Source organism: Balaenoptera borealis, assembly GCF_965194805.1.
Source record: "Balaenoptera borealis genome assembly, chromosome: 1".
In the NCBI taxonomy this organism is placed as follows: domain Eukaryota; kingdom Metazoa; phylum Chordata; class Mammalia; order Artiodactyla; family Balaenopteridae; genus Balaenoptera; species Balaenoptera borealis.
The window spans coordinates 140712174-140724516 of record NC_138860.1 but is presented as its reverse complement, the minus strand read 5'-3'; the positions used below and the strand labels follow the sequence as shown (position 1 = coordinate 140724516).

Here is a 12343-nt window from a genome sequence, read left to right as displayed (position 1 = left end):
TCGAGCCCTGGTCCGGGAAGATACCACGTGCCGCGGAGCAACTAAGCCCGTGCGCCACAACTACTGAGCCTGCTCTCTAGAGCCCATGACCCACAACTACTGAGCCCGTGTGCTACAACTACTGAAGCCCACGTGCCTAGAGCCTGTGCTCTGCAACAAAGAGAAGCCACCGCAATGAGAAGCCCGCGCACCACAACGAAGAGTAGCCCCTGCTCGCCGCAACTGGAGAAAGCCCAGGCGCAACAACGAAGACCCAACACAGCCAGCCAATCAATCAATCAATAAGTAAATAGGCAGATACCTCTGCTCCCACTTCTAGGCATAAAGAAGGGTATAGGAGGTTTCAAAGTAACCAAATGTCCAACATTTACCCCAGGTCCCCCTTCCACTGCCTGTATTCACTGAGCCTAAAGCTCTACTGAACCTTTTCCATGTATCTTAGATTATTCTGTGCTGTGGTTTTCTGTTGTGTTCCAATCATACCTTTTATATTTCAGGGATACTTTAAAACTTCTAGTCTACCAAAAGTACCCCTTTGTCTTCCATTTACTACTGAAGGTAATAAATAATATCTAGTATAACAGAAAAAAATACAATCATTAGAATCTGATGCCCCAGGTTCTAATCCTAGCTATCCCACTTTTTGGCTATGGGACCTCAAAGAAGTTACTTAAGTACTCTGAGCCTGAGCTACCTTGTCTGTTGGAACCTTAAACGAGATGAGTGTAAAGTATCCAATAAAATGCCCAGCATATAGCAAATAACCATAAATGTTAACTACTGGACCCTCTTGGCTTAAATTAAGGTCAGCAATCCCTTGATTAGAATTAAGTAGCAAGACGACTCCATGATTCTAAGGTTATTATATTTTACAACTAATCTATTTCTATTAAGATTTCTGATTACAGGTTTCCAACATACATGCATAAAGGTAAAGACTTTTGAGTTATCTGACAGAGAAACAGTCTTCTTCAGTAATCTCTAAAATCTGGCTATTGAAATACTTATCAAAATTGTAAGTTCACAAAAACAGCTCTTCTTTATAAAGGGTAGCAGACTGTATTTTTATTAGGTCACACTAAAATTAAAAAGCATGTCAGCAGTAACCCCAAGAGTGAAACACAGTGAAATAAGACAGTTGCCCATAAGAGCAACACAATAAGCAATGGATACATCACTGTTACTGGTACAATTTAGCACAGATAACTTCATTTCTCAAAACTGTAATGTCATAACAGACATTTTCTACTACTTCAGTAATTATACTTCTTTTAGAAAAATAAAATAAGGCTAAGAAGATTCAGTATGAAGACCCTTCTTCATTATGCAAATTAGCAAAGGAAGAGTAATTTTATTTTATTTCTTAATCTGATTTGATATTTCAAACACCATCCATTAGAAACATAAATTTTGTGGTAAAACAAAACATTATTTTTACAACTACTTACTTGATTGGATGTACAGGTCAAGGACCTGTAAATATTCAGTTAGTTAATAAAAGGCAGAGACCTTGCAAACAGCTTGATCTAGAAAACTAGCTATTAAATTTAACTTAACTGGGACTTCCCTGGTGGCGCAGTGGTTAAGAATCCGCCTGCCAATACAGGGGACGTGGGTTCGAGCCCTGGTCCAGGAAGATCCCACATGCCGTGGAGCAACTAAGCCCGTGCGCCACAACTACTGAGCCTGCGCTCTAGAGCCCACGTGCCACAACTACTGAAGCCCACACATCTAGAGACCGTGCTCCACAACAAGAGAAGCCACCGCAATGAGAGGCCCGCACACCACAATGAAGAATAGCCCCCACTCGCCGCAACTAGAGAAAGCCCGCGTGCAGCAACGAAGACCCAATGCGGCCATAAATAAATAAATAAATATATAATTTTTTAAAATAAGTAAATAAAATAAATAAATAAATTTAACTTAACCAATTTAATAAATTGGATTCTTTTTGAGAAATACAAATTATTCATCAATATTTACCCACGATTTCCCAAAAGAATTAGACTACAAATCATTATTATATGTTATTATTAGTTATTAATGATCTATGATAATATAGAAATACTATCCTCACAAACGTATTATTTTATAAGGAAAGTAAGAGAAAGTAATTGTGGAACTCCTAAGGAAAAAATATCTATATGCAAAGGTTCTTCTTTTACTTTTTCAGCTACTTTTTAAATGAATTTTCAGGTCTCATAATTAGTATTAATCTACCTTAATCCATTTATAGATCCTACTCAGTATTTTTAAATGTCATAATGAATATATAACTTACTTTCTGATCACAATTGCCCAGTCTTCTGTATAACTCCTTATACAATCTCTAACATGTGGATCCATTTCACTATTTTAAAAAAGAAAATATATTTATAATTTAGACAGGAAAGCATTGATGTTTGTGAATTCTGCTGCCGTGCTCTTGTTCATATAATAGGAAACAACACTACCACAAGAAATAGAATCTAAATAAAATAATGGAAGGTAGCCTTTTTATAGTTACACTAAAACCAGAAATAGGTAAATGTCTCCTTACCTTTCTTCAGGTACAGCTGAAACAAGGGTTCTACAGTCCCTAGGACTATAAACCACTTCAATATCATCTGGAGGGAATTCAATCAAATCCCTTAAAAGCCCAGAATCCACAGCTAAAGGATGAGTAATGAGGTAATCTTCCAAATCCACTGGATCCACTGCTTCAGTAAGGGGCACCTTTATAAAGAGGGATGGATGTGAGAGGTGGGTATAAAGGAAGAGGTGGACACAAGAATTTTAAAACTTAAATAGATTTATTATTTAAAAAAACATAATTTTTTCCTTGCTATTTCTAAAATGTCAACAGATATTCAGCCAGATGAACTAAAGAAACCACAAAGTGTTGGGTCATACTCTCTCTGATCTTCTTGCTTCGATTTTGCCCATAACTCCCACATAAAAACAGTAAGATAATTAACAGATTTATAATACTATACAGTGACAAAATACTCACTGGAGGGATTCTTTTTTATAATTTGGAATTTTCATTGCTAAGTTTCTTAGTGGTGCTTTTACTTTATTTGTTGTTACTGTTATCCTAGTAAAAACGTACAACCATACTGCAGTAGGGGGAAAAATGGCCCTCCAAAAGATTGCCAAATCCCAATCCATGGACCTTATATGTCAAAATAAATAAATAAAATATAAAATAAGAGTGTTTGAAGATATCATTAAGGATCTTAAAAGAGGGACATTATCCTGGATTATGAGTGGGTCCTAAATGCAATCACATATATCCTTATATGAAGATAAACAGAGATTTGGGCCACACCAAGAGGAAAGCCATGTGAAGACACAGAAAAGAGAGATTTGAAGATTCTGGCCTTAAAGATAGAAGTGATGTGCCACAAGCAGCCACCAGAATCTGGAAGAGGCGAGAAAGTGATACTGAAGGGAGCCTCTGAAGAAAGTGCAACCTTGCCAAAACCTTGATTTCTGCCCGTTGATACTGATTCCAGACTTCTGGACTCCAGCACTGTGAAAGAATACATTTCTGTTGTTTTAAGCCACCCAGTTTGTGGGAATTTGTTACAGCACCCAAGGAAACTAATAGACCCTATTAAAAGTATTATTAGCAATAATAGGATATTTGTGGCATTCCTTAGCCAAGCTGAAATTATAGTTTTTGATAAGATACTCTATTTCTTATCTAATTCAAGAAAGAAAATTATTCAGGCAAAACTATAAATGATTATACAACAAATGTGTAGTTGTGGACCAATGAAAATAAGAATATGTTATTTTTCAAGATCTTCAACTGGGTAAAAACACTGAGACCTGCCTACTGTGCAAGTTTGCATTACTACAAAGAAGGTGCTTTAATCTATACTTCTTTGGACTGAACAACTAGGTAGAGCAACAACATTTTAAAGATACTAAGTAAAATAATGAATGACTATCACATCATAAACACTCAAAAGATAGGCTATTATTATCATTATCATTATATGTTTTCTCATTTAAACCTCCCCCAAACCCTATAAGTTAGAGATAATTACTATTTCAATTCTACAAATAAAGGCAATTGTGCTCAAAGAAGTTAACTTCTGAAAATAAAATAGCCACAAAATGATAGAGAAAAATTTCAAACTGGGTCTTTAAGATCTAAATTCATGGTTTTCTCTCATAAGCATTCTATCTTACCTATTCTACCAAGTACCTAATACACTATCATGACATGCTTAATAGAAGCATGGAAGCAATTCATCAGGGAAAGGGAAATCTTTTTCAATTACTGTTGCTGGAAAAATTGGATATCTATATGGGGGAAAAATGAACTTCAATCCTTACATCACGACATGTACAAAAACTAAACTGAGATGGACCATAGATATAAACATAAATGCTAAAACTATAAAGCTGCTAGAAGGAAATATAGGAGAATATCTTCAAAATTTGGAGTAGGCAAAGGTTTCTCAGAGAAAGGGATAATCGTAAAAGAAAAATTGATACATCAAAAGATGGTTAAGAAAATGAACAGGCAAGCCACACTAAGAGAAAATATTTACAAAATACATTTAATAAGGGACTGGCATCTAGAATATATAAAGAAGTCCCACATCTCATAAAAACAAACCACCCCCTCAAATAAATGGCATGGGGGGGGGGCAGTTGGTAAGACATTCAGAAAGGAAGATATAAAAATGGCCAGTTAGGGACTTCCCTGGTGGCGCAGTGGTTAAGAATCCATCTCCCAACGCAGGGGACGCAGGATGGATCCCTGGTCAGGGAACTAGATCCCACATGCATGCTGTAACTAAGAGTTTGCATGCCACAACTAAGGAGCCCTCGAGCCACAACTAAGGAGCACACGTGCCACAACTAAGACCTGGCACAACCAAAATAAATAAATAAATAAATAAATTTTTTTAAATAAAAAAATCCAACAGAGTCCATAAAATAAAATTTATTTTTTAAAAAATGGCCAGTTAGCACATGAAAAAGTGCTCAGCATCAAAAGTCACAAGTAGGTACCTCCACTTCCAGGAAGATGGAGTAGACATACTTATCTCTATTCTTCCCACTAGTTACAACTACAAACCCTGGAGATTATATATAAAATAAACATAAGACGGCTCTGAAAGGTGGATAGAGAAAGGCAGACCAACAGGGACCTCGGGACCCAAGGAATAGCACAACAGTGAGTTACCTAAAATTTCTTTTTACCTTATATACTCCAGACCTGATGCAGAGAAGCCCACAACCCAGAAACACCAAGGAGCACAGGAAAACAAAAAACACAACCAAAGCCTGTTCTCCCCAGCCAAAGGACCAAGAAAGCAGCAGCCTAGTAAAATAGAAAACTGTTAGAGAATAACCACTCTACTCCAGCCAAACATCACATGAAAAACTGTAGTCCCACCAATATCCACACCAGCAAAGGCCAAATGGGGAGCTAGACTTCACCCTCACCAAGCTGTAACAAGCCATCCCAACACTACCCATTCAGCACGATGTCAGAGAAGTCAGAGTGGGGAGCTGAGATTTTCACATCTACTGGAAGGTAATGAATCCTCCACTCCCACAGTGTCAGTGGAGTCCACACAGGGAATCTGGACACCTATTCCTATACAGCAGTAACAAGAACTCCTTCCCCTTACTGCTGAGGCAATGTCAGGTGAGGTCTATATAATTTAATACCTATAGGGTGAAGAGACATAAAGGTACATAAGATTTCCACACTTCACTCAAACTGGTAAAATGTCAACACCAGTAGCGTGATTAGTTACGTATATACAATACCTTAAGCAACCACTAAAAAGACTATACAAAGATATGCACTCAACAACATTACAGATAACAAAATGGAATTCTAAAAACTGTTCAGGTAACCCACAGGAAGACAGAAAAAGGAAACTAGAGAAACAAAAAGCAGAGAGAACAAACAAAAAATAAAATGGCAGATTAAAGCCCTAGCAGAATGATAGTAACATTAAATGTAAATGGCCTACATACACCAATAAAAAGATAAGAGACTGGCAGAATGGATTTAAAAACATGACGTACCAGTATGGTATACCAAAAGCTCACTTCAAAAAAGACACTATAAGGAGGCTGAAAACAAAAGGGTGGAAAAAGATATACCATATATACATTAATCAAAAGAAAGCAGAAGTGGCTATATTAACATAAGATAAAGTACTTCGACTTCAGTGCAAAGAAAAGTACTGAATAAAGAGGTACATTACTGATGATAACAGCTATGACCCATAGCAATCTTAAATGTGCAGGTACTAAACAACAGAGCTATAAATTATGGGAAGCAAAAAATGACAGAACTGAAAGAAGAAATAAGATATATCTACAGTTATAGCTGGAGACTTCAAGACATCTCTCTCAACAACTGAAAGAAAACCAAACAGAAAAATCAACAAGGATATGGTAAAATTCAACAGCACCATCAACCAACAGGATCTAATTGACATTTTTAGAACAATCCACCCAACGACAACAGACCAAATACTTTTCTCAAAGGCCCAAAAAGAAAATACCAGGATAGACCATATCCTGAACCCTAAAACAAACCTCAACAAATTTTAAAAAACTGAAATCATACAGAGTGTGTTCTCTGACCATAATGTAATCAAACTAGAAATTAGCAACAGAAAGACAACAGGAAAACCTCCATACACTTGAAAACTAAAAACACAGTTCCAAATAATCCATGAGTCACAGAAGTCTGAAAAATGAAATTTAAAAATTACATTGAACTAAATGAAAATAAAACATAACAAAATTAGTGGGATGAGGAAAGTGCAAATCAAAAACACAAGATACTACTTCACACCCATTATGATGGCTATTACCAAAAAATGTAAAATAACAAGTGTAGGAGAGGATATTGAGAAATTGGAAGTCTTGTGCACTGCTGGTGGGAATGTAAAATGGTACAGCTGCTGTTGAAAACAATTTGGTGGTTCTGGAAAAAAAAAAATACCAAAACACACAGAATTACCATATGACCCACCAATTCCACTTCTAGCTATATACTCAAAAAAACTGAAAATAGAGACTCAAACAGATACTTGTACACTCATGTTCATAGCAGCATCATTACCAATAGCCAAAAGGTGAGAACAATCCAATGTCCATCAACAGATGAATGGATAAACAAAATGTGGTACACATATACAATGGCATATTTTTCAACCTTAAAAAGAAATGAAATTCTAACACATGCTGTTGAAGCATTCTAACACATGAACCTTGAAGACATTATGCTGAGTGAAATAAGCCAGACACAAAAAGACAAATATTGTATGATTCCACTTACATGAGGTATGTACATATAATAGACAAATTCATAGAGACAGGAAATAGAATGGAGGTTACTGGGGATTGGGAGGAGGCGGGGAATGGAATTATTTTTTAATGGGTACAGGGTTTCAGTTTGCGTTAATTAAAAAGTTTTGGAAATGGATAGTGGTGATGGTTGCACAAAATTGTGAGTGTACTTGATGCCATTTAATTGTACACTTAGAAATGGTTAAACTGATAAATTTTGTTGTGTATATTTTACCACAATATAAATACATACATACATAAATTTAAGCGAACATTTTTTTAAACTTTATAAATCAATACTTCTCCACCTAAGAATTATTTCTGAGGCAGTATACTTTTCAGGATTCAAAGTGTCACAAATGATACTCCATGAAAATAATGACAAAAGCTGGGAGTCCTTACATATGTCTAATTCAAAATTAACCTTTCCTCAAAGATTGACCAACCATATCAAGAGTAAGGGTTAGGGTTGGGAAGAAAGCTATGACACTCTCTTAACAACACTAAATCACAGAGATGATAAATGATCTTGTTTCCCAAACTCACATAGAAAGTCACTGGTTTTCTAGGTGTAATATTAACTAGACTTGGAGCAAGGAAATAAATTTTTTTCTGCTACAACTGTCTCCACTCTCTCTGACTCCCATCAGAGACAACTGCCTGGGCTAGTTTTCAGATGTAGTGATAAGCTGCTTACAACTATAAATTATTTTGCAAGACTTCAAAGAAAGATCCTGTATTTACAGATTCAAGGGAGGAGATTGCAACATGATTTTATAACAGAGAATGACTGGGCAGTAAGCAGGGTTAAAGGATGCAATAAGAAGCAACAGTGAAGCACTACAGAATCCCTTACAGGCAATGTGAGACACTGTCTTACTTCAACAATCACTGCATTGGAATTCTGACTAACATGTTTAGTGTTCAGATCTCTTTCAGTCTTTTCTGGTGTGCCATCAAAATTCTGGTATTTGATTAGTGGTTGTTTTGGGATGGGGGAAGGGAGATAAAAGGGTGATAGCTAAACAGTTTCTTTTTGAGGTAATGAAAACGTTCTAAATTGACTGTTGTGATGGTTGCACATATCTGCGAACATATTAAATCCACTGAATTGTAAATTAAATGGATGAATTGTATGGTTATGTGAAAAAAATCTCAGTAAAGCCGTTAAAAAAAAAAAAAGTTGAACCAGAATCTAATCGTATACAGGGAATACAGAAGATAGAGAAACAAGTCTACAAGGAAGAAATTTCAAAAAAGTTGAACCAGAATCTAACCAGTTACAGGAAATACAGGAGATAGAGAAACAAGTCTACAAGGAAATAAACATAAAATCCAAAAGGCAGGAAATTCTATAAGACAACTAATCCAATTTCCTCAACAAGTCAATGGCATAAAAACAAACAAACTTAAAAGTTGGAGGAGGGAGTAGTATTCCATTGTATATATACACCACATCTTCTTTATCCATTCATCTGTTGATGGACATTTAGGTTGCTTCCATATCTTGGCTACTGTAAATAATGTTTTTATGAACATTGGGGTGTGTGTACCTTCTCGAATTAGTGTTTTCATTTTCTTCAGATAAATACCCAGAAGTGGAACTGCTGGATCATATTGTAGTTCTATTTTTAGTTTTTTGAGGAACCTCCATACTGCTTTCCAGTATGGAGGAAAAAATATGGCTGTACCACGTTGCATTCCCACCAACAGTGCACAAAGGTTCCCTTTTCTCCACATCCTCGCCAGCACTTGTTATCGCTTGTCTTCTTGATGATAACCATTCTAACAGGTGTGAGGGGATATCTCATCGTGGTTTTAACTTCCATTTCCCTGAGCACTTTTTCATGTACCTGTTGGCCATTTGGATAACTTCTTTGGAAAAATGTCTATTTAGTTCTTCTGCCTATTTTTAATCGGATTGTTTGTCTTTTTGTTATTGAGGTGTATGAGTTCTTTATATATTTTGGATATTAACCCCTTATCTGATATATGACTTGCAAAAATTTTTCTCCCATAGGATGCCTTTTCATTTTGTTAATTGTTTCTTTTGCTGTGCAAAAGCTTTTAAGCTTGATGTAGCCCCAATTTGTTGATTTTTGCTTTTGGTGTTTGTGCTTTTGGTGTCATATCCAAAAACATCATTTCCAAGAACAACATCAAGGAGCTTCTTCTCTACATTTTCTTTTAGGAGTTTTATAGTATCAGGTGTTATGTTTAAGACTTTGATCCATTTCAAGTTAATTTTTGTAAGTAGTACAAGATAGGGAACCAATTTCACTGCTCTGCATGTGTCTTTCTAGCTTTCCCAGCACCATTTGTTGAAGAGACTATCCTTTCCCCATTGGATGCTCTTGGCACCCTCGTAGACTATTAGACGACCATATGAGCAACAACATGGATGGATCTGGACGATATTATGTTTAGTGAAGTAAGTCAGACAGAGAAAAACAAATTTTATGTTATCACTTACATGTGCAATCTATAAAATAAACTAGAGAATATAACAAAAAAAGAAACAGACTCACAAACATAGAGAACAAACTAGTGGTTACCAGTGGGGGGGACAGGGGCAAGATAGGGGTAGGAGATTAAGAGGTACAAATTACTATTATAAAATAAAGAAGCTACAATAATATATTATACAGCAAAGGGAACATAGCCAGTATTTTATAATAACTCTAAATGGAGTACAACCTTTAAATATAGTGAAACACAGTGCTGTACACCTGAAACTTATTTAATATTGTAAGGCAGCCATACCTCAATTTAAAAAAAAAGTTAGAGGAGGGAGAAACTGCTTTTTTTTTAAAATGCAAGTGATCTAAGACCAAATTCCATCTGTGGATTTTGTTTGATCCTGATTTGAATAAACCAACTATAAAAAGATATGCATGAAATAATCAAGAAAATTTAACATGCACTGGATATTAGATGATACCAAAGAATTATGGACTGTTAATTTTGTTAAGTGTGATAACAGCACTGTGGTTAAATTTAAAGATGTTAATGTTTATACTAGTCTTCTACTTCTGTGTATGTTTGAAGATTCCCATAACTTAAAAAGAACTTTTTCAGAGAGAATACAAGAGAAATTGAAATCAGCAAGCTCTGACAACCCTTCGAAGGAATTTTGTTGCAAAAAAGAGCAAAGAAATATTGGAGGTTGGAGACTGATGGAAAAGTGGGGCAAAAAAAGCAGAATTTTTTTAGATGGGAGAAATAACGGCATGCTTGCATGTTTATATACTGATGGGAATGATCCAATAAATAGAGAGAAAAAGTGATGATATAAAAGAGAAGGGAGGACTTCCCGGGTGGCACAGTGGTTAAGAATCTGCCTGCCAATGCAGGGGCACAGGTTCGAGCCCTGGTCCGGGAGGATCCCACATGCTGCGGAGCAACTAAGCCCATGTGCCACAACTACCGAGCCTGTGCTCTAGAGCCCACGTGCCACAACTACTGAAGCCTGCGCACCTACAGCCGGTGCTCCACATCAAGAGAAGCCACTGCAATGAGAAGCATGCGCACCACAATGAAGAGTAGCCCCTGCTCACCGCAACTAGAGAAAGCCCGCACACAGCAACGAAGACCCAACACAGCCAAAAATAAATAAATAAAATAAATAAATTTTTCTAAAAAAGAGAGAGTAGGGAGAATTCCTAAAGTACTGTATTTGAGCAAGGGAACTTGGGATCTAGTTCACTAGTGGTTCATTTAAAATAACTGGTGAACAGACAGACAATATGGGTACAGATGATAAAAGGTGAACACACATGGTGGTAGGAGTATGTGGACGTTCTTTCTGACTGCTTCAATTTTCTCAGTGAAACAGGAAGCCAAGTCATCCTAAGAGTGAAAATGGGGAAGAGCAATTAGGGTTTTAAGGAAAGAGTAGGAGGCATGAAATGGGTCAACTAAAACAGTGGGAAAATGAACGGACTAGGAAAATAAAATGTTTGCCTAGCAATGTTAAAGCCTTCATGAGTTAGTGGTCATAAATTTAACGTGAGACCAGTCAATGGGATCTGTGTGTTTTCCTCCAGCCATACTCAGCTGCACAAGTACAGGTATGACGTAAGCAGAAGGTTGGATTTAAACAGCACTGAGGTAGTGCAAATGACATGAGAAGAAGTTAAGGAAGCCAAGAGTATACGCAAAAGAGTAATTATAATGATCAACAAATAATTTAAGTTTGCTAAGGAGAGAAAAGAGGACATCAAGGGGTGAGAGACACAAAAAAGTTAGTATGATCACAAATTCTAGGTCCCAGTGGTGTTGAAGGACAGTTGAAGTCAGAGCGCCAGAACAAGAGAGCAAGAAAGATAAGAAGTGGTATTAAGAGAATAGGAAACATAAAACTGAGATTACAGGAGGCTTATGGTTATTCATAATGACTAAATCCAGAGATGACTATGGAAGTGAATAGTTAAGGTGTAACACAGAATGCAGGAAATCAGTTGAAAAGAGGAGTTGAAGACACTAAGAGGGTATTAGAAGGATCATCTCCATGTACATTTACACCATCCAGAAATCTATATATTCTAAAATTTCTCCAATCAGTATGTTACTGTTGTTAAAAGTAAACTCCATGTTTTAAAATTTTAATAACACAAACATTATAAACATGTCACTACAAGTCAATCAAACTATTATGCTCTGGCATATGATGTTTGTTCAGTAATTGGTACCATTTCATAACTAAACAGAAAGTGTTAATACAACTTCACCCAAGTCACTCTTAATTACTTTTTCAGTTTTTGACAAATGGAGCATGTTTTTAATTCATATTCCTACTATAATAAGTATCAGTTTTTTATCAAAATTGATTATCTTCGTGCCAGCCTCTTGAATAAGAAAACATATATTTATATCTCTGACATAGCACCTGGCTTAAAGCAATAATTCAATAACTATATATTCCTTTCTATTAAAGGAGATAGATAATACTATGAATCTACATAATTATTTAACATTTACTTCAGTACCTATTATTTTTAGAATAGATTCCTGAATTTTC

General features: G+C 36.1%; 1 protein-coding gene across 6 annotated transcripts in view; it reads right to left on the bottom strand.

Moving 5' to 3' along the window:
- Positions 1–12343, bottom strand: part of DOCK7 (dedicator of cytokinesis 7) — a 184726-nt gene that overhangs the window by 150288 nt on the left and 22095 nt on the right. For 4 of the 6 annotated variants that reach the window (XM_082356245.1, XM_082356247.1, XM_082356246.1 and 1 more), the window contains exons 3-4: positions 2540–2715; positions 2282–2350 (exon numbers count right to left, since the gene is read on the bottom strand). In XM_082356245.1, coding sequence (XP_082212371.1) covers positions 2282–2350; positions 2540–2715 — 245 coding nt within the window. Of the gene's footprint in view, positions 1–2281; positions 2351–2539; positions 2716–11099; positions 11173–12343 lie in introns of all 6 variants that reach the window. The other 2 variants (XM_082356243.1, XM_082356244.1) reach the window with 1 other exon arrangement.